The sequence below is a fragment of the Erinaceus europaeus genome, chromosome 3 (assembly GCF_950295315.1).
Source record: "Erinaceus europaeus chromosome 3, mEriEur2.1, whole genome shotgun sequence".
Classification (NCBI taxonomy): domain Eukaryota; kingdom Metazoa; phylum Chordata; class Mammalia; order Eulipotyphla; family Erinaceidae; genus Erinaceus; species Erinaceus europaeus.
The window spans coordinates 6,710,203-6,732,819 of NC_080164.1; the positions used below are offsets into that span (position 1 = coordinate 6,710,203).

The window sequence follows — 22,617 nt, forward strand, 5'->3', positions numbered from 1 at the left end:
AGTCTCTTTGCATGACCATTATGTTATCCACTTTATGTGTGTTTTTTCTCTTGGTTCTATCTAGTAAAATGGAAAAAATGGCCTCCACGAGCAGTGGGTTTATAGTGCTGGCACCAAGCCCCAGCAATAACCCTGGAGGAAAAAAGACTTACTATTTCATCTAATATTTTTGAGGTAGTTATTAGCATACAGTTTAAAGTTGGATGAATGAGGCAAGATAGATACAGTAACTTCCCTGAAGACAGAAGAGAAGTGCCGGGGTGGAGAATCTTACCTCACGAGCCATACCTACTCCCATGGGCCACGTTCTTTTCTACAGAGGATGTCTCTGCACAGCATAAGGTAAAGTCCTTAATAACTGGCTCCTTGGTTTCCTCAGTAATTTCACAGGCAAAGCCCAAAATTCTTAGGTAAAGGTAAAACATGAGATGGTACCTAACTACATGAGGGTCTTGAAATTTCTTCCTGGTGACAATAAGAAAGGGCAAGGTCAGGCTCATGGGAAGGAGAAGCTTTAGTCTTCACCTGCAAGTTAACTGAGATAGGAACATATCCCTTCTAAGTCTTTTTTTTTCTCTGAATTTTTTTAAATTTTATTTATTTATTTATTTTAAATATCTATTTATTCCCTTTTGTTGCTCTTGTTTTATTGTTGTAGTTATTATTGTTGTTGTTATTATGTCGTTGTTGGATAGGATAGAGAGAAATGGAGAGAGGAAGGGAAGACAGAGAGGGAGAGAGAAAGACAGACACCTGCCTGTGAAGCGACTCCCCTGCAGGTGGAGAGCTGGGGGCCTGAACCAGGATCCTTACACTGGTCCCTGCGCTTGGTGCCACCTGTGCTTAATCCACCGCGCTACTGCCTAGCTCCCAACATAGCCCTACAAACTAAGTATGATTCAACACTCTGCTCTGAGTAGGAATGGCAGGGTGGGGGAGGTGGGGGCAGGAGCAGTTGTCATCCCCGTAGGGCGCCAGGGGAAGTGACATTTCCTCTCCTTCAGCACATGTTACCTGTGTTCTCACAAGGCCCTAGGCCTGGAGGGAGGAGGATGGAAGACGCCACGTTAGCAGCCTGTGCACACAACTGCCAAGTGAAATAGAACCGGAGGTCTAATTTTAGCCCTCCCAGCCTTGGCATTGTCCCTTTCAGCCAAGATATATTTTTCACAATAAAGTGCTTTGTTCCAGGCATACTGGAGACTTCACAAAGCCAGGCAAGGACAGGGTGAGCATAATTCAGAACTGGCAGCACATCAAAGACAGGAGCCTCCTCCCTGGCTGCCAGAGAGGTCAGCACTCCCCCTGCAACCTTTGGAAAATCCGCCTTTTTTCATCCACCTTCCAACCAACACTGCAGGAAGGAGCACTTGGCTGATTGCTCTTCCTCCATTTTTCTCCACAAGCTCAGGGTTGGCTACTTATCGACAGGTGTCTTTGTTCTGTCATGCCTGGGATTTGCAGTTTCCTCTCTACTCGTCCCTGTTTTGCAGTCCTCTTCTTCCATTTTATGTGAGTCATGTTTGCTCTCCAGGTATGTCCTGAAAGTGCATCCAATAAAGAGCCAGAAACAACTTTACAAGATGCAAACTGCCTTTGTCATTGGTTCCGTATAGAGATCTGGTGGACTGAGTGTGGCAGAAATATCCATAGAACTTTTAGTGATGAGAAAACTGAAACTCAGAGAAGCTGGACTTTGGCTAAGATCACCTGGTGAAACTGGTAATTTGTTAGTGTGGGGACAGAAGCTGACTGGCATGCCTTAGGGAAAGGCGTGGGTCCTTGGACCTGTCAAAACACAGAAAACCCGCAGGGGTCTTTGAGAAAGCCCTAGGAACATTTCCAGAAAATATCAGCTAGTTTTGTGACCAACAGTTAGTTCCACACTGAGGTTTCAGAATGCTGAACTTTGCCTTCAACCAAACCATCTATTTCTTGGGAAAGGAAGGTAGGTTATGCATAGTGGTTATGCAAATAGACTCATGCCTAAGACTCTGAAGTCCCGGGTTGAATCCTGCATATTACCATAAGCCAGAGCTAAGCAGTGCTCCTGTAAAAACAGAAAACCAAACAAACCAACAAGAACCAGAAAGGGGCTGAGAGGGTTGATCAAAGATGCTAGTATTTCCAAAGAGCCATTTTGGATCTTTCCTGTTGGTTCTTTCTCAACTTCACTGGATAACTGTAGACTTGGTCTTGGGCAACTCGGGTGATGAATGATTCATAGGACTATCTCCTGCTGTGTTTAGATTTGAATATCAGTCATAATAATGAATACTAGATAGCATTAGCATTTCAAAAAGTCTTTCCTAGTTTATATGTCATCTAAACACTGTGATAACATACAAATGTTAACTCTCTATGAATCACCAGTCTCACAGAAGGTAGAACTGAAGCTCAGAAAGTTTTTATGAAGGATCAAGAACTGAGTCCCAGGGATCTACCCCCTCAACTCTCTCTCTCTCTCTCTCTTTTTCTCTGTCTGTCTTGTTCTCCCTCCCTCCCTATCATGGCTTCTTCAGTGTGCTGAATTTGGAGAAAAGGTAATAGATTTGAGGTTCTCCCAAGCTTTTTATTCATATTCATTACCTCACCTAGAACATGATGGATGTCAGAACTACAAGGAAACCCTGAAATACTGCTATGAATTAACAACCTTTAAAGGGCGTAGTTGGCTTTTTTTTTTTCTTCCAGGGTTACTGCTGGGACTCGGTATTACTGGAGCTTGATGCCTGCACTACGAATCCACTGCCTCTGAAGGCCATTTTTTCCCATTTTGTTACCCTTGTTATTGTTGCCACTGATGTTGGATAGGACAGAGAGAAATGGAGAGAGGAGGGGAGATAGAGAGGGGGAGAGAAAGATAGACACCTGCAGACCTGCTTCACCGCTTGTGAAGCGACCCCCCTGCTGGTGGGGAACTGTGGGCTGGAACCGGGATCCTTTCACTGGTCCTTGCTCTTTGCATCATGTGTGCTTAACCCACTGCGCTACCACCGAGCCTCTAAGGGCATAGTTTTCATTGCAAACACTGGGATTCCTGAAACTTGATTGTTTTGTGAGTAAAGGGCATTTTGTTGTTGTTGTAATTACCTGTGGACACTGTCTGATATGATGTTGAAGTGACTGTATAAATGTCTGTACAGATTAATGTGATTATTTCCTTGAGATAAATTTGAAGGACTAACTGGTAACTATTTTGACCCAGTTTTCCAGCCCCTAGGAAAGTTTTGCGGCTGTTCCAAATCTTCTCCTTATCTTTCCCCTCCACTCCACTCTCCTCCCCTCCCCTCCCCTCCTCTGTGTCACCCTCCCTTAACACTTTGCCGGTTTTCCCTGAAGGCACTTCATCTCTGAGCTCTGCTTCCTAGGTTCTCTCTTATCCCTCCTCTGATGAGCCTTAACTCCTTGGTGGCTGGGATCACTTGGTAATTGATTTGGCGACACTTTCTGAGCACCCCAGCAGTGGTAGCTCTGAAGCAGTTGCTGAGGTGAAGTAGCTTATCTGTTTGCCCTTGAGAACACTCTGTTGGGTCTAGTGAGATGGCAGACGTACCTATGACAGCTGGTATGCAGATGGCATCGTGTACCGGACAATGGTGTGCACAGCCACAGTGGTGAGCTAGAGAGGAAGACAAAGAGTGGAGTCACTGCAGACCAAGGGCCGCCTCTATGTGTGGAAACATGAATTGGAATTCACTGGAGATTCAAATGGAGCCTGTGGGAATGCAGATGGCTACGGTATTGGGAAATGATGGCAGAGGCAGGGGGTGCCGAGGAAGAGAGGTTGTGAGTGGGAGGCTAGGACTGTCCAGGCAACTGGGTCTTGACAGCCAGGCTGAGTGAGAGCTGCACTCAGAGTAAGGTGAATGGAAAGTCTCTGAAGAGATAGGTGAAGAAGCAGTGACGTGATTGGGTTTTCTATTTTAGAAGGCCATTTTGGCTATAGCATGGCAGGTGGTTCTATGCCGGGCTAGCTTCGTGGGCGGGAGACAGACGACCAGGGACTCATGGCTGAGCTGGGAACACACTTCAGTCTTTATTGATGAGCGGGGATGCAGTGCAATCAATCTAATCTCTCTTCATTAGAAAATCCTGTCCTTTATATCTCCTGAGGCGGAAGTGTCAGGTCGGAAGAGGAAGTACGTAGGATAGGGAGTGGGGAGAAGGAAAAAGGGCTCGCTTGGAAGTATCAAGCTTGCATCTACCCAGTGGGGATTAAACCAATGCCCTGTAGGTAGGGCAGGTCTCAGGTAAAGCAGTGATTATGTAAATAGACCACAGCATTAAGCAATGCAAGTGAACCTAACGTGATGATCAAAACAGAAGGGGTCTTAGAAGCAGAATTAGAAGCAGACCAACAGTTCTCCAGAAAGGGAGACTGTAGATGGAGAAGTTAAGAGATGTCTGTGACTAGGTGAGAGATAACAAGGGCCTGGACTAAAGTGGCAGCAACAGAGAGAAGTAGATGCAGTGGAGAAAGTGTTAGGAAACACTTAACTTGACGTCTGATAAGATATAGGAATGGGGAGGGGAGGGGTGATTCCCAGCTAACTGAGCTCTGAATGAAATGAGAGGCAGACGGGGGCCTGGGGGGGTGGTGGGGGGGGGCGTGCTCAGGAGCACAGGATGGTGTCAGGTTTGATATAACTACTGGACACAAAGGCAGAAATATCTATCAGGCTGTGTGTGTGTGTGTGTGTGTGTGAGTGTGTGTGATGAGACAGAACAGAGCATGAAGCACTTTCCTGTCATTGATTTATGATATATTACTTGTTTTGTCTTTTTGATGGTTTTTTCCTTTTTTTTTTTTTAATGCCACCATAGTTATCACTGGGGCTTGGTACCTGTATGACTCCACTGTTCCTGTTCCTGGTGGCCACTGTTTGGATAGAGAAGGAGAAACAGAGAGAGGTAAAGAGGGGAAGACAGAGAAAGAAACTGAGAAGGGTAGCTATGGCACCTCTCCACCACTCTTGAAGTTTCCTGCAGCAGGTGAGAACTGGGACTTGAACTCGGAACCTCGAGCTTGATGATGTGTGCTCTCTACCAGGTGAGCTTTCACCTGGCCACCATCTTTGATGTTCTGATGTGATCCCAGCAACCAAATGCAGGTGATCTGCCTCTGAACAGCCTCCCCAGTCCAGACGGATATATTCCCTAGCGTTCAAGAAGGGCTTACTTAGAGGAAGGTTTCAGAACTAGATCTATCTTTGTAAGGCAGGATAATCTTGAATAGAATTTTGTTGAATCAGGATATGAATTTGTATTTTTGCTTCCTTAAACTACAGTGGTTTCCTCCTCCCCCCCCCTCCTCCTCATTCTCCTTCTCCTTCTTCTTCTTCATCTTTGCCTCCAGGGTTATCGCTGAGTCTTAGTGCCTGCACTACGAGTCCATTGCTCCTGGAGACCATTTTTTCTATTTTGTTGCCCTTGTTATTGTTGTTGTTATTGTAATCATTGTTATTATTGTTGTTGTTGGATAAGATGGAGAGAAATCAAGAGGGGAGGAGAAGACAGAGAGGGGGAGAAAAAGATAGACACCTGCAGACCTGCTTCACCCCCTGTGAAGCAACCCCCCCCCCTGCAGATGGGGAGCCGGGGGCTCAAACTGGGATCCTTACTCCAGTCCTTGCACTTTGCATCATGTGTGCTTAACCTGCTGTGCTACCACCCAGCCCCCTAGAATGGTTTCCTTCTATAAACCCAGCTTTATATTGGAATGCCAAAATTCTCTTTATTGAAGTCCCATCCCCCACATATTCAATTCTACTGTTTTACAGTTAGTGTAGAGATATAGTTTCAAAACATGGTGAGTTCAAATGATTCGCAGAGAGAGAAAAATCAAAGAATGAAGAGTGGAGAGTCAGGACCAGGTAGTGGTGCACCCGATTGAGAGTACACATTTTCATGTGCAAGCTGGCCAGGTTCAAGACCTCAGTCCCCCACCAGCAGGCAGGAAGTTTTATAAGTGGTGAAGCAGTGTTGTAGATGTCTTTCTTTCTCTCTCCCTCTCACTCTCTATCTCACTCTTTCCTTCTCATTTTCTCTCTGTCCTATCAAATCACACACACACACACACACACACACACACACACACGTACATACAGGAAAACCTGAGAGATTCTGCCACAGAACGTAGACCCTTGGCCTTGTCACTTGCACCTCTCACTGGTGCTGAGGGCTGCCCGTAGCACTACCCTGATCTGCTCTTCTCCCTCCACCTCCTGCTGCCCTGAGATAAGGGCGATGGTCCTTCCCCACAGGGACTTGGCAGCACAGCCCAGCACACAATCTGTTGGCCAGAAGGCTGTTATTACTAATGAAAGCATTTCCTCTGGTACCTCACAGAAACAACTGAGGTTCTGACACTGGCAGAAACAGCCGGTTTCTTTTCATAGACATGGAGCCGCAGAAACATAGAGGGTGGTCAGAGACAAGATGCACAGGGAAGTAAAAATAAGATGCCATATAGTGGGTGGCAGCTGGAAACACTCCCCATGAAAGGTTACTCACTATTAATCAGCTCTCACTTCTGTTCAGTGGGTGAGCGATACATTGTTGGATGCAAACTTCACTCAACGGTTGGTGTTTTGTCAGGGCTGTGGGTCCTAAGATGACTTTTCTTCTGTCAGGCTGGACATGAAGCATCTTCACTGAAAGGAAGAAGAGGAAGCAGAGCCACAGTGTACAGAGCCAGGTCTCTTCTGTTTCTGTGTACCAAGCCTGAGGGTAATGCTGCCTAGATGTTAGATGTCTACTGGAGACATCACCCCGCCTTGCTCCATCTTCCGGAAATCCATTTTGCTGCTTCCGGTTATGAAAAGTAGTAGCAGTTACTGTTTGTCAAAGGAGTGCTGAGCAGTGCTGCACTGCAGGTGTCTTTCTTTCTGTCTCCCTCTATATTTCCTCCTCCCTTTTTAATTTCTTTCTGTCCTAGCAATTACAGTGGGGGCGAGTGGGCTGGGGGGGGGGGGGCTGGTCACCAAGAGTAGTGGGGTTTGTCATGAGGCACTAAGCCTCAGAGATAATCCTAGTGGCAAAAAGCAAAAGAAGTTTTCACCTGCAGACAAATCATAGATAAACTGCCTGGTCTGGTGGGAATTCTCTCCATCCCCTGTTTCCCTGTGCCTAGGACTCTGCCAGGATTTTTCATCTGATCTACTTCCATAGTCTAAAAGTTGTGAGTGAACTTTGAGTCCATTTCTGAGCCTTTCAAGATGGGAATCAACTTCTCCATATACAGTAACTGCCCAGCACAGTCTTCTGTCGTCTGAGTTCGGGGCGCCAGTAGGCCAGGCTAGCTTCACGGCGGTAGACAGAGACTCGAGGACACACGGCTGGGCAGAGAAGCTGTATTTCTTTATTCACGAGCAACGATTTAAAAAACTTAACCTAAACTAATCACCACACAGATCTCTCCTGCATCTTTCTCCCCCGGTGGCAGCGGCAGGACTCAGGAAGTACGTAGGATAGGGGGCGGGAAGAAGGGAGTAGCGTGAAAACTAGCAAGGGCTAAACCAAATCTCCCGGCAGGAGAGAGTGAAACCAAACCAATGTAACAGAAAAGACCATGTCAATAGACCACAATGTCAAACATTGTAACAGAAGCAGAACTAGATCCCAGAAGCAGAACTAGAAGCACACCAACAGTCTTCCCCATAGAGGAGCTCTTCAGAAATACATTTATTTTATTTTTGATAGAGACAAGGAAAAATTAAGAAGGTAGGAGGGAGGAAGAGAGGAGAGAGGGGAGGAGAGGGAGAGAGAGAGAGAGAGAGAGGGTGCAGCACTGCTTCAGTGCTGATGAAGCTTCCCCCCTGCAGTTGGGGACCAGGGACTTGAATGTGGGTCCTTGAACATGGTAGCTTGTGCACTCTACAAGATGTCACACACCCCAACAACAGATTGAGTGACTGAACAGTTTGTGGTCTATATACACAATGGAATACTACTCAGCTATAAAAAATGGTGACTTCACCATTTGCAGCCAATCTTAGATAGACTTTGAAAAATTCATGTTAAGTGAAATAGGTCAGAAACAGAAGGATGAATATGGGATGATCTTACTCTCAGGCAGAAGTTGAAAAACAAGATCCGAAAGAAAATACAAGTAGAACCTGAACTGGAATTGGTGTATTGCACCAAAGTAAAAGACTCTGGGATGGGTAGGGGGGGGAAATACAGGTCCAAAAAGGATGACAGAGAACCTAGTGGGGGTTATATCATTAGGAAAACTGGGAAATGTTATGCATGTACAAACGATTGTATTTACTGCCGATGTAAAACATTAATTCCCCAATAAATAAATTTTAAAAAACAGATATCGCACACCATCCCTAGAGGATATATAGATTTATTTTAATTAGAGAAAGATAGAGAAAACAGAACAGTGCTCATCTTTTGTTGATGGTAGTGCTGGGGACTGGGCCTGAGACCTCAGAGCCTCAGGCATGAAAATCTTTTGCAGAACCACTATACTGTCTTCCCAGTCTCCGCCCATAGAAGATCTTATCAGTCTGAGTTGTCCAGAGAGGTTTCTGCTTCCTTCTATTAATCAGGCCCACCCCTGTGTTGACACAAAGCCATGTTATTAAGGACAAAGAAAAGAGTCCCCACCTGCAGGGGGAAAGCTTCACGTGTGGTGAAGTAGGGCTGCTGTGTCTTTCTGTCTCTCTCCCTCTTTCTCTCTTCCTCCCCCACTCAATTACTCTTGGTCTCTATCCAATAATAAATAAATAAATAAAATAAACAAATAACTATAAATAAATTAATAAAATAATTGTTTTTTAAATATTTTATTTTATTTATTTATTCCCTTTTGTTGCCCTTGTTGCTTTATTGTTGTAGTTATTGTTGTTGTTGTTGTTGTTGTTGTTGGATAGGACAGAGAGAAATGGAGAGAGGAGGGGAAGACAGAGAGGAGGAGAGAAAGATAGACACCTGCAGACCTGCTTCACGGCGTGTGAAGCGACTCCCCTGCAGGTGGGGAGCCAGGGTTCGAACCGGGATCCTTATGCCGGTCCTTGTGCTTTGCGCCACCTGCGCTTAACCCGCTGTGCTACAGCCCGACTCCCATAAAATAATTATTAAAGAGAGAGGAGAGTAATAAATTCCTAGGGTAGCATCACGGAGAAGACAACATTAGAACCAAGCCTTAGAGAAGGTGTACATTTTATGCAGATGGTGGAGAAAGGGAAAGCAACAATCCAGGTGGGAATCTGAAGTGTGATCAAGGCCAGGCTCTTCCAGTTGTGTCTGTGTTCAGGTGGCAAGCCCAGAGTCCAGAGACCTGATGTGCTCAAGGCTGACCAGGGTAACCGGACATTAAAATCAACTCCGTGCCTTGTTCAGACTCCTATCACTGGCACTGTCATGGACTCCACAGGTCTCAACTTGGGCCCCTAACACCCTTCCTTCCTCTGTTCTGAGGCCTGACCCACAACTGGGATCCCACTGACTTGTTGGCTTTGCAGTGCAACTTCACAACAGCTGGACAGCCCCATCTCCATGCCCCCTGCCCTCAGCCTCTTCTATTCAGCCAGGCTAGTGGCCATATTATCTGGGAGACTCTGGGTGTGCCCTTCTGTGCAGTGTACTGCATGCATGACCCTTAAGGGTGTGTGCTTTCTGTGCTGGGAAGCTAGACTTAGAAGTCAGGATGAAGAAGGGACAGTCTCAGGGCAACACAAACACGTAAATGTGTTCTATCTGAATCCTCTTCAAGACCAAAGTTTGTAGAGAGCAGATGCTCCTGGGTGCTTGCTGAGTCCTCCTCATCCAGGAACTCTCCCAGCTCTCTCCTCATGACCTCTGTTGTGCTCTGCTTCTTCTGCTGTAGTCAAGAGAGGAAGTGGGAGAGAGGTGGACAAGACTCAAGAGAGGAAAATACAGTTAGGAGGTATGTGCAGAATTCAGATGAAAAAAGAGGGCCTTCGGAGGAGACCAGTGGAACTGAAGAGATTAGCATTCCTTGACTCTGTCCTGGGTTCTTACTAACTGGATGAGCTGAGTGAATCCCTTCATGACTCTGAGCTGCAAACACTTCGTCAGTAAGAGGGAGAGACACATCTCTTTATAGCACTGGTATTTGAGTAAATTACAAAAGGCCTTTGTACATTATTGTTGTTAAAATTTCGGAGGCTCTTGCTGGCCGGGCTAGCTTCACGGGCGGGTAACAGAGACGACCAGAGACATACGGCTGGGCAGGGAAGCTGTATTTCTTTATTCAGGAACAACGATTCATAAACTAAAACAAACTAATCACCAAACAGAACTCTGCTGTCTCTTTGCGGTGGCGCAAGCACTCTCTCTTACTCTGTCCCTCTCCAACTCTGGAACTCTCCAACTCTGGCGGGGTTCCTTGGGGCGGGGCCAAGCGGGCCCGCGAAATTAGCAGGACTGATCCAATTCTCTTGGCAGGGGAGATCTAGAACAACCCAATGTAAAGCATACAACACATTATAATGAATATCCTTTTCTGGATAACACTCAAACTTCTGTAGGGGACTTTCCTCAACCATTGGGCTCATTTATGGTAGAATTCTCGGATCCTTATTGAAACACATACACACTCGGGAAAAAATTAATGTGTGTGTGTGTGTGTGTGTGTGTGTGTGTGTGTGTGTGTGTGTGTCTGATATTGGGAAACTGTGGTGATCTACTGCTAGAGGAGGTTTAATACACAGGGCTTTGGTTGTGGGACAGGTGTAGAACTACCTTCTAGGGGGTCGGGCGTTGGTGCAGTGGGTTAAGCGCATGTGGCGCAAAGTGGCAAGGACCGGCATAAAGATCCCGGTTCGAGCCCCCAGCTTCCCACCTGCAAGGGAGTCGCTTCACAGGCGGTGGAGCAGGTCTGCAGGTGTCTATCTTTCTCTCCCCCTCTCTGTCTTCCCCTCCTCTCTCCATTTCTCTCTGTCCTGTCCAACAACAAACAACAACAAGGGCAACAAAAAGGGGGATAAATGGCCTCCAGGAGTGGTGGATTCATGGTGCAGGCAATAACCCTGGAGGGAAAAAAAAAAAAAAAAGAACTACCTTCTAATCTTGTAAATCACTGTTAAACCGTTAATTAAAAAAAAGAATAAAAATTTAATTCTTTCATCCAGCCACAACTGGTTTGTGTCCAGCATTTGTATTATTTTTATTGACAGTTTAAACAGTGAAAAATCAGGAGGCCAAGTGACACACCTGGTTAAGCGCTTACATTACATTGTGCAAAAACACAAGTTCAAGCCCCTGGTCCCCACCTGCAGGGGGAAGGCTTCTAGAGTGGTGAAGCAGTATTGCAGGTGTCTCTCTGCCTCTCTTCCTTTCCTCTCAATTTCTCTCTGTCTGTATCCAATAATAAATAAATAAAACTTTTTTCTAAGTGAAAAATTGTTTGATTTGAGCCTGGGCTCCATGGAACTCTAGCTCAAAAATGTTCTATTCTAGTGTCTGTCCCCTCCCTTCTTGGATAAGAAATGCTCAAGTACTGACGGGTTCTTGAGTTAAGACTCCACAGGGCCAACATGTGCTGACTCTTTGAGACAAGCCAACCCGAAGACGGTGACTCATATTTTCACATCATCAAAACATGTTGTGCAAGTCGGTGAATGGTGGGGTTGGAATAACCTTAAGGGTCATCTGGTCCAACTCACTCATTTGTCCAAATGGGAGACCAAACAGGGAATGAAAGAGCTTGCTCAAGTATTCGAGGTGAGCCAGAAATAGAGCTGGGATGAATCCCCCTCCTACTATGTCATGGAACCTTGTTTATTGGAAACATGGTAAACTGCAGTTGTTGTTACCCTTTCTGTCATTCTGGGCTGATATTGAAAGATACTTCTTGGCCCATTTCACTGCAGCCCCAGGACAAAAGGAGTATAACTCAAAAGCATTCACCCATCACTGCTTTCATTCATTTGTCAAACACTACTAAGCACCACCTTTATGCCAAGAATTGCAGATACCAAGGAAAAAAATACATGTGTTCTGCCTTCAAAGTATTCAAACTGGAGTGATGAAAGCAGGCAAGCAGTCTCTAGGAGGACAGCTAAAAAAAAAAAAAAAAAAGGCCTTTTCTCTCCATACAATTAAATGAGATACCACACCCGCCATCTTCTGCATATACTTTACAATAAACACTATGATTGATTTATGGGTTGCCATAAGACTGCGTTTCTCAATAAGAAATGAGCAAATAACAGAATTTGATGAAGATAAAGAAGGTCCTTGAGTGTCTCCTTCTCCCTCATTCCTTCTTTCCCTCAAGATCTATTTGCTGAGCACATAGTATGAGGGACCAAGGATGCAAAGATAAATAAGAAAAATAAGGCAGTTCTCTCATTCAAGAAACTAATAATCTAGTAGAAAAATAAATCAGGATCATGAAAGCTTTTTTTTTCCAAGAAAGAGAGATGTCTAGGAGAAAGGATGCCTAACTTGGCCTTAGGAAACCTCTGGTTCCACAGTGTTTGGTGGGGTGTGACTGAGGTCATGGAAAAAAGTCTGTTGAGCAGAAGGGATGTTGTTCTAAGAACTGAGAGCATCCTGACCAAAGCATGGAAGTGTGGAGGCATGCAAGCCCGAAACCTCTAACTGTTGATTGTTGCTGACGTAAGAAGTGAAAAAGACAGATTGGCAGAAAATAAGTGTATGAGTGGGGAGGACCTGTGTCCTGCTGGGGAGAGGGGCAGCATCCTGTATCCATCCAGTAGAGGACCAACCACTGAGGGCTTTGGGAGAGGATCAGCACTGGTAGGCTTTGTGTTTCAGAGACTCATGTAGGCATTCCTGCTGTGCTGACAGTGACTTGGAGTCAGAAGGCCCAGTGTTAAGACTGATGGTTAACCCAGGTCGGACTCAAAGAGGGCACTGGCTGTGCCAATTCTGAGCCACGCAGAGCCTGAATTTCTTCATGATTCACCCATTACCAGGCACACCTGAGTGACAGTGCTAGCTGTGACCCACCACCAAGAGTCTCATGAATGATCCATGAAGAAGCCAAGCGTGCTGGCCTAAGAGAGAAGCCAACAGACACACTGCTGACATTCTCACAGCATTTTCCCATCATCAGTGCCAACTTATTTGTGAGCTCAGGGTTTTGGTAAATCTGACAGTCTTTTTCTAACAAGGGCCTGGCAGATGCCTCCCGGACCACTGTGGCAAATGTACTAGTCCTTTGCCCATCCCTTCTGTCAGTGTGGAGAAGCACTGCCTCCAGGCCTTCCTGCTTTGGTTCCTCCCATTTCTGCTCCTGAGATTGCTTCTATCCATTCGTCTGTGACTGTGTACTGGCTTCCTGAAGATCCCAGTTCTCCATTCTAACACTACCACAGCAGTCGTAAGCTCTCCTACAAGAGAGCTGCCCCGGTCTTCCCTGTTGAATTGTTGGAGACTTCAAGTTCAAGTTTGGGAAGTGCTCAGTCCACATCACAGTCATCCTCAGACCTCAGTAGCTATTATTGTAGTTCAATAATGAAAAATCGCCGTTCTGTACTGAAAGGAAGAAAGTGCAAAAAAAATTTGGTAATACATCTTTTGATTACCAGGAGAACCATGAATGACAGTTTTCTGTCCAACTAATTAAACCTGGCCCCTGAATATCCACTTGATCTCCAATATCCAGCTGTGGAATCCCACAGTAACTTGTAATTAAGAGACTCAGAACTAATAAGAGACTTGGAACGTAACATTAAGAGTCAAGATAAGTAGAGGATTTCCATGATGGAGGAGGGCACATTTGCTAAGCATAAGGTGTTTTTCTCCAACAGAAGAGCTGGGGAAGCAAACAGTCATGCCAGTGGTTTTCTGCTCACGGTGTGTGCAGTTGAGAGGGTGCCAAGGAGGAAGCATTCGCTGGGAAAGAATGGGTTGGCTTCATTACAATGAAAGAAGTATTCAGTGTTAAGGCAGGTTACCGACAATGGGTGTGGAATAGGTCCTGGAAGAAAGTTGAGGGGCGTAAAAAAATATATATGTGATGATATTATCCCTTCTGGGCTTCTACAAGAATAGACCTGCCTCTAGCATGGGAGAGAAATTGTCTCAGAGATTAGGGTAGTTAGAAAAGTCATGACATGTTTCTATGTTTTTCTTTTTTAAAAAAATTGTATTTATTTATTATTGGGTAGAGACAGAAGTTGAGAGGGGGAGATAAGGAGAGAGACAGACAGACACTTGCAGACCTGCTTCACCACTCCTGAAGCTTTCCCCCTGCAGGTGGGGACCAGGGGCTTGAACTCAGGTCCTTGCACACTGGAACATGTGTGCACTTAACCAGGTGTGCTATCACCTGGCCCCCCTACGTTTTTCTATGCAAAAATGTGTCACAACTTTTCTGGAAACCCCAGCACTTTGAAGGACTGGGTCCATTTGGGTGAGTTCTTCAATATTTACCCCCGTCTCTTCTAGCAGGAATCTCAAGGCCTTGTGACTTATTATCCTGTGGTTTGTAAATTTATTCTGACGATCTTTATATCTCAAAGTCCAACTAGACATTTCAAATGTTTTAAGGGCTGGAGAGACAGCGTAATGGCTATGCAAAGAGAGTTTTATGCCCGAGGCTCTGAGGTCCCAAGTTCAGTCCCAATACTCTCTGCAGTGCCCTGATCTCTTTGTATCTTTCTTTATCTCTCTCATTAGATAAAGTCTTTCAAAATAAATGTTGTAATGCCCTTTTCTAAAAAATTAAACATTAAACGGAATTTTTTTTTAAATCCATAATTATCTTGATATTTGATTTTGGTGTATTTTATCAATTCTTATCTAGTTATTCCTTAATTCATCACCACAGTAAATTTGAAAGTGATTTCTCTACTGCTTATGCAGTGTTAAGAGAGATAATGCTGTTACTTGATACTATCCTGAGTAAACACACAAAGTTTCTGATTTAGGAATGTAAATTAGGGAAAACTCCAGAGCTATGCTCAGTCCATTTACACTGGACTGTGACGTTGGTTATGCAGCCTTGCACATGATGGGTATCTGTAATGTGATTTCCTGCTCTACTATTTCACTTACCAGCAATCGTGATGACAGAATGGAATTACCTCAAGTAACGTTCACCAGACAGTCTCTCCAAAGAGCACCAAGTGTTTGTGAACTTTGAAGGCAATTCAGGAAGTATCTGGTGACAAGAGGAGATGTAGAGAATTAATATGACTGATAAAAATTAGCTACCTCCTGGAGCTGGGCAGTAGCGCAGCGGGTGAAGCGCACGTGGCGCAAAGCACAAGGACCTGCGTAAGGATCCCGGTTCGAGCCCCGGCTCCCCACCTGCAGGGGAGTCGATTCACAAGCGGTGAAGCAGGTCTGCAGGTGTCTGTCTTTCTCTCTCTCTGTCTGTCTTCCCTTCCTCTCACCATTTCTCTCTGTCCTAGAACAATGACATCAATAATAACTACAACAGTAAGACAACATGGGCAACAGGAGGGAATAAATAAATACATATATATAAATTGACTACTTCCATTGGAATTTTTTATTTATTTACTTCACCAGAGCACTGCTCAGCTCTGGCTTATGGTGGTGCTGGAAATTGAATTTGGAATCTTAGAGCCTCACGCATGAGAGTTGTTTTGCATAAACAGGATGCTATCTCTTTAGCCTTGCAAAGTTCTGTTTTCAGTTGCAGCTTCAGAACTAGGCCAACTGAAATGCCCCACTATCATACTTTCTATTTTTCCAAGTTACTTTTAGAAAAATATTTTGAGGGGCCCAGATAAAATGGTAATGCTAACATGTTACTATGCCTGAGAACCCAGGTTCAAGTCCCTGGTCTTCTCACTTGAAGTTTGTATGTGTGTGTGTTGGGGGGGATTTCATGAGTGGTCGAGTAGTACTGCAGATGCCTTGCCTTTCTGACTTTCTCTCCTTCTCTTTCTTCTTCTATCACTCTGTCTCTCGTTGTATTAAAAAATAGCCGCTGAGAACAGTGTAAACATACAAACATATGGGGAGTTGGGCGGTAGCTCAGCGGGTTAAGCGCACGTGGTGTAAAGCACAAGGACAATGTAGGGATCTCGGTTCGAGCCCCCTGGCTCTCCACACGCAGTGAAGCAGGTCTGCAGGTGTCTATCTTTCTCTCCCCCTCTCTGTATTCCCCTCCTTTCTCCATTTCTCTCTGTCCTATCCAACAGCAAAGACAGACAACAATATAACAAGGGCAACAAAAAGGGAATAAATAAATATATATTTTTTTAATTAAAAAAAACATACAAGCATATGGAACCCTGATGGGGTGTGTGTGTGTGTGTGTGTGTGTGTGTAATTTTTTAATGGGGGTTGAGTCCAGAACACTACTCAGCTCTCAGTGCTCAGTCTTGTGCTCTTATGTGGATCTCTCTTCCGATAGATATATCTTCCTGAGTTGCTCCAAGTCATTTATTTAGCTTTTTAATCATTTAGCTACAGAGCGGTCTTATTAATTGTTCTTGTTAATCATCTCACTTAATATTCCTAAAAACTGAATGCTGAATCATGTATCTGAGTAACAAATGCTAATGAATTGCGGTTTCCAGAAAGAGAATGTGTGTGTGTATATGTATGTGTGTATATGTCTATATATCCCATCTACTTATATGAATAGCATAAGAAAAGGACAATTGTCTTTCCATTTGGAAGCCAATGTCATGTGAAAACTGGCACATGTTGGAGGAGGATAAGCTATGCAGCCTTTCCAGCCGAACAGAAAGCCCTTTTTTTTTTTTTAACTTACCTCTTTTTCTAAAAGAAGAGAGACTTTATCAGAAGTCTAGGAGGAAGTTTCCACCAAGGGACTGCTCAGAACTATCGCTGGCTCCTAATCAAGTTTGAAGTGATCCAAGCCAAGGCACTGATTGCATTCATTTGTCTGTCTTTAGGCAGAATGGGGAAACAGAATAGCAAACTGGCCCCCGAAGTGATGGAGGACTTGGTGAAGAGCACGGAGTTTAACGAGCACGAGCTCAAGCAGTGGTACAAAGGCTTCCTCAAGGACTGTCCAAGCGGGAGGCTGAATCTCGAGGAATTCCAGCAGCTCTACGTGAAGGTAAATTCTTTTCCAGCCTTATCCCCCCTCCTCCCACACACACACACTTCAGGACAGAACACGTTGTCTTCATAGCTTTACAGGGAATGACATCTCAGAGTAGCTACTTTGTTTCAGCACCGGTGTGATGTTCCAGCCTAAAAGAAAGATGGAGTTGTTTGTTTGTTTGTTTTTATGCATAGGGATGTATTTTGTTCCATAGATATGGCAAGCATTTTCTAAACAAGAAGCCTGATTGTTTAATCAAGATACTGAATAGTGGTTCAAAGGATGGCAGCGGCTGTGAAAGGACAGTATATATATGTACATATATATATATATATATATATACATATATATATATATATATATCTCAGATAATAGTGTTTGCTGATGACTATCGGCAAGCTGCTAATTATGCCACTGTTGGCCTTCCCGGCAGCATCTGTACCTTGGTGGGTTAAAGAGAAAGTATACAGGGGGAGGGAGAGGGGGAGGGCATCGCACCTGATTGAGCGCACACATCATCATGCCCAAGGACCCTGGTTCAAGCCCCTGCTTCCCACCTATAGGGGGAAAGCTTCAAGAGCAGTGAAGCAGGTCTACAGGTATCTCTCTGCCCCTCTCCCTCTCTGTCTCCCCCTCCTCTCTCAATTTCTCTCTGTCTCTGTCTAATAAATAAATGTAATATTTAAAAAATATAAAAGAGAAAGTACACAGGGGAGTTTTTTTTCACTAAGAAAGACTCTCCTGGGGCCAGATGGTGGTGTACCTGGTTGAGCACACGTTACAGTCCCCACCTGCAGGGAGAAGCTTCCTGAGTGGGGAAGCAGTACTGCAGGTGTCTCTCTGTCTCTCCCTATCTATTACTCCCTTCCCTCTCAATTTCTGGCTGTCTCTATCCAATAAATAAATAATTACAAGAAAGAGAGAAAGAAGGAAAGAAAGAAAGAAAGAAGAAGAAAAGAAAGAAAGAGAAGAAGAAAGGAAGAAAGAAAGGGAGGAAGGAAGAGAGAGAGAGAAAGAAAGGAGAAAAGAACGACTCTCCTGGTTGCAGATAAGAAGAAAATAAGAGTGTGCCTGGGAGGCGTCTGGTATACATCTGACATAAAGGTCTTTCATAGGATGCTTCATTCTGTATTTGTACTATTTAAGTGTTAAACTCCCAGGCATACCAGATAAAACTCATTTCATGGAAAGTGTACTTTCTACTGCAGTGATACTCTTTCGTCTGGTTCTGTCTGAGTTGATCAGTTGCATTGATGGTAGATTTGACAAGACCTAAGACATTTCTTATGTAACATTGGGCTCCTTTAAAAAAGAAATACATCGTTTTTCTTTCAGCTTGGGCTAAAATGCAAACTAGAAAATATGAACACACTGGCTTTAGCTTTTCAGTTTTAACAAGTGTCACTGATGAAGCTTATTTATGTTGAGTCATAGGGACCATCTCCACATATATATGCACGAGCAGGATGGTTTTACAAAATATTAAACATTGTCATTATCTCCTGAACTGACAGTTTCACATAGCCCGTGTGCCAGGCATTCCAGCCTTGCCCAGGAGCAGGAAGGGGCATGTCTGAGAAAGCTCAGAGCTGCACTGTTCACAACAGCAGTGCTGGGAGACAACTCAAAATGCCTGTCAAAGGAGCGTGAAAAGTACACTCTGATGTACTTCTAGATGGGGAAATGTGAGTCTCAAAGTAGTCCAGATTAAAAACAAGTAAGATAACTATGTATTTTAGATGACTACAGACTAATGCGGTTAAGCTATGCAGAAGAGACAGCGAGGGAGTGACAGACACACAACTCAGACTCACGGGAATATTTGGTGGTAAAAAGAGGCCAAGAAAATGCCGGGCTACGACCCACACATTGAGATGGTGTCACAGTCATTCCTATGGCGAGTTTCAGTGTTGGTTTGAGTTGCTTGATGAATGCCTTGTCTTCTTGTTTATATATTTTTTTATTTTTATGTATTTATTTGTTATTGGGTAGAGACAGAGAGAAATTGAGAGAGAAGGGGGCGATAGAGAGGAAGACAGACAGAGAGACACCTGCAGACCTGCTTCACCACCTATGAAGCGACTCCGCTGCAGGTGGGGAGCCGGGGGCTCGAACTGGGATCCTAACCGGTCCTTGCGTTTTGCGCCACACACACTTAACCTGCTGTGCTACCGCCCGACTCCCTGACGAATGCCTTGTTACAACTAGTCTTCATGGGAGCTGGAAAGTGGAGTATCTGACTAAGTATACATATTACCGTATGTAATGGCAAACGCTAGAAGAAGAAGAACCATATGTAACGACCCGGGTTCGAGCTCCAGCTCCCCACCTGCAGAGGGGAAAGCTTCATGAGTGGTGAAGAGAGTACTTCAGGTATCTCTCGGTCTCTCTCCCTCTCTGTATCCCCTTCCCTTCACTGTTTTTCTCTGTCCTATCAAATAGAGGAGAAAAAAATGAAAATATGGCCACAGGGAGTAGTGGATTCACGGAGCCCCAGAGTTAACCCTGGTGGCAAAAACTAGTCTTCATGACCACTGACAAGTGTGAAGAATTAGACTGATCCATTAATTCATTACCAGGCTCCCACAGGTAAATGTACACAGAGAAGTAAAGATAATAGGAGCATGTGTGCAGGTTACAAGATCACTGTGCCATTTCTAAGATATGCACACGTCGTTATTAGCATGGAGAGAGATCCCTCATATCACAGTGTCCAGAAAGGCATCTATTACTCAATTGATATAAACTGCTTTTGCAAAAAAGCAATCCATTTCTGCATTTTCCCATCTTATTACACCACTTTCCACAGTTTTCAAAGTCATACCTCTACACTTCAGTTGCCCAGGAGTTGGCCTCTGCCTCAGAACTATTTTCCCTCTCAGCCTCGAGGAAAGTACAGACACATGTGATTTGTCAAAGCCACTTTCCTGTCACCAGAGGTCACACAAACTGTCACTCTGTGTTTCAGAGAGTTCTCTGGGCCACATTCCTCACTGTTTGCTTTAAATAAGGAGGCTTTTTGCCTTTGAAGAAATCGTTTTTCATGCAGAAAATGAGGTGTTTCATTTATATACCTGAAGCACCAGTCTCAAAATGGGCATCCTGGAAGCATTACATTCACCGCATGCTGTGTGTAACCCCAGTCTCCTCCTTCCTCACTGCACCTTCAAGTGACATGTGTTGTGGTTATTGTTGTTGTGTTAGTGAACTTATGTTCACTTTTTAAATTGAGGTGAGACTCTAGACACATCCAAACTTACCTGTGCTCATATATGGAATAGTCAGAAAGGAGGCAAAGTCTTTCTCTTCTTCTAGAATTCCAGAGACATAATATGCCACACACCAGGGAAAAAGAAAAATTAGGACAGGTCTGATATGCCAGGCAGTAGAAGCATGGAGGGAAATGACATGTGCAGTAAGGCCCAGGAGGGAGATCCGTTGCCAGTGAGAGGGAACAGGGAAGAGTCCCCTGTAAGTAAGTTCAGCTGGAAGGTTCTAAACTGACTTCTGCTTAGAAGAATCACAAGAGAGAGGGGTCATGTTTCAGACAGATGAGCATCTATTGAGAGAAAGTAAAACAGAGAGAAGGAGAGGAACGCATGTGCTATATAGACGTGTAGAGGAAAGAGAAAGAGACAGAGATCAAGACAGTCAGAAGAGGCTAGCTTCATGGAGGAGGGGGAGGTCTGCTTTTTCTTAGCAAACTCCAACAAGTTGAGAGGGGGAAGAGGGAGAGGGAGAAAGGGAGAGGGAGAGGGAGAGGGAGAGGGAGAGGGAGAGGGAGAGGGAGGGAAAGGAAGAAGGAGGGAAAGGGAGAGGGAGAGGGAAAAGAGGGAGGGAAAGGGAGAGGGAGGGAGAGGGAGAAGAGGGAGGAGATGGAGAGGGAGGAGACGGGGAGGGAGGGAGAGGGAGAGGGAGAGGGAGGGAGAGGAAGAGGCAGGGACAGGGAGGAAGAGGGAGAGGGAGGAAGGGAGAGGGAGGAAGGGAGAGGGAGGAAGGGAGAGGGAGAGGGAGGAAGGGAGAGGGAGGTAGAGGGAGAGGGAGGAAGAGGGAGAGGGAGGGAGAGGGAGGAAGAGGGAGGAAGGGAGAGGGAGGGAGAGGGAGGGAGAGGGAGGGAGAGGGAGGAAGAGGGAGAGGGAGAAAGGGAGAGGGAGAGGGAGAGGGAGGGAAAGGAAGAAGGAGGGAAAAGGAGAGGGAGAGGGAAAAGAGGGAGGGAGAGGGAGAAGAGGGAGGAGATGGAGAGGGAGGAGACGGGGAGGGAGGGAGAGGGAGAAGGAGAGGGAGAGGGAGGGAGAGGAAGAGGGAGGGACAGGGAGGAAGAGGGAGATGGAGGAAGGGAGAGGGAGGAAGGGAGAGGGAGGAAGGGAGAGGGAGAGGGAGGAAGGGAGAGGGAGGTAGAGGGAGAGAGAGGGAAAGGGAGAGGGAGGGAAAGGGAGAGGGAGGGAGAGGGAGGGAGAGGGAGGGAGAGGGAGGAAGAGGGAGAGGGAGGAAAAGGGAGAGGGAGGGAGAGGGAGGGAGAGGGAGGGAGAGGGAGGGAGAGGGAGGAAGGGAGAGGGAGGGAGAGGGAGGAAGAGGGAGGGAGAGGGAGGAAGAGGGAGAGGGAGGGAGAGGGAGGAAGGGAGAGGGAGGGAAAGGGAGAGAGAGGGAGAGGGAGGGAAAGGGAGAGGGAGGGAAAGGGAGAGAGAGGGAGAGGGAGGGAAAGGGAGAGAGAGGGAAAGGGAGAGGGAGGGAAAGGGAGAGGGAGGAAGGGAGAGGGAGAGGGAAAAGAAGAGGGAGAAGGAGAGGGAAAGGGAGGGAGAGGGAGGAAGAGGGAGAGGGAGGAAGAGGGAGAGGGAGAGACTGACTCCAGTGAAGAGAGGCATTTTGTAGTCCTTCCTCAGTGTCAGTGTCCATACTGAGGGTCTGGCTGAGCAGGCAAAGCTGCCTGTGACCCCTGCCCTTCTGGCTGTCTGGTCAGCTTGGCTCATCCAAGCTGGCGGCCACTCTGCCCTTTTCAGACTCCAGGGGGAGTGTCAGCAGAAGGGGACAGTGACAGTAGACTGACTGACTAGCTGTGCCCCACCACCCCTGTCACACAACTGTTGGACAGGGCTTTGCAAACACAGGCCTGGGCACAAAATGCTTGTGGTTCCTTTCTGTAGTCATGGGACCACAATCACCCCAACACCCCGAGGCTAGCCAGAAGCTGTCACAGGAGCAAGTTGTCTGTAGGTGTTTGCAGCATGAGTTGTATTCAGTACTGAGTGAGTGTCTCCTGCTCAGGAAGACCTGTGATGCAGGCAAATGGAAGCCTCCAGAGAATACACCCCCACCCCCGCCCACAGGCTAGGGGAAAAGGCACAGTTTCTTGGTGGGGACGCGTGTGAAAAAAATGAAAGCTTAATTTCCAAGTAGGATAGTAAGATATGTTAATTAATACAGTGATGAACGGAGGGTGTTTCTCTTAACCTTTTAGAAGAGTCAGACCTGTCTGAATCAAAAGGTGGGTTTTGGGAGTCTGGCGGTAAAACTGCAGGTTAAGCGCAGGTGGTGCAAAGCATAAGGATCCCGGTTCGAGCCCCCGGCTCCCCACCTTCAGGGGAGTCACTTCACAGGTGGTGAAGCAGGTCTGCAGG

General features: G+C 45.7%; 1 protein-coding gene across 2 annotated transcripts in view; it reads left to right on the top strand.

Moving 5' to 3' along the window:
• Positions 1–22,617, top strand: part of VSNL1 (visinin like 1) — a 142,868-nt gene that overhangs the window by 40,578 nt on the left and 79,673 nt on the right. Inside the window, exons 1-2 of one of the 2 annotated variants that reach the window (XM_060186592.1) lie at positions 6,601–6,700; positions 16,848–17,014. In XM_060186592.1, coding sequence (XP_060042575.1) covers positions 16,853–17,014 — 162 coding nt within the window. In that variant the 5' untranslated portion in view covers positions 6,601–6,700; positions 16,848–16,852. Of the gene's footprint in view, positions 1–6,600; positions 6,701–16,847; positions 17,015–22,617 lie in introns of those variants that run through there. The other variant, XM_007520595.3, reaches the window with a different exon arrangement.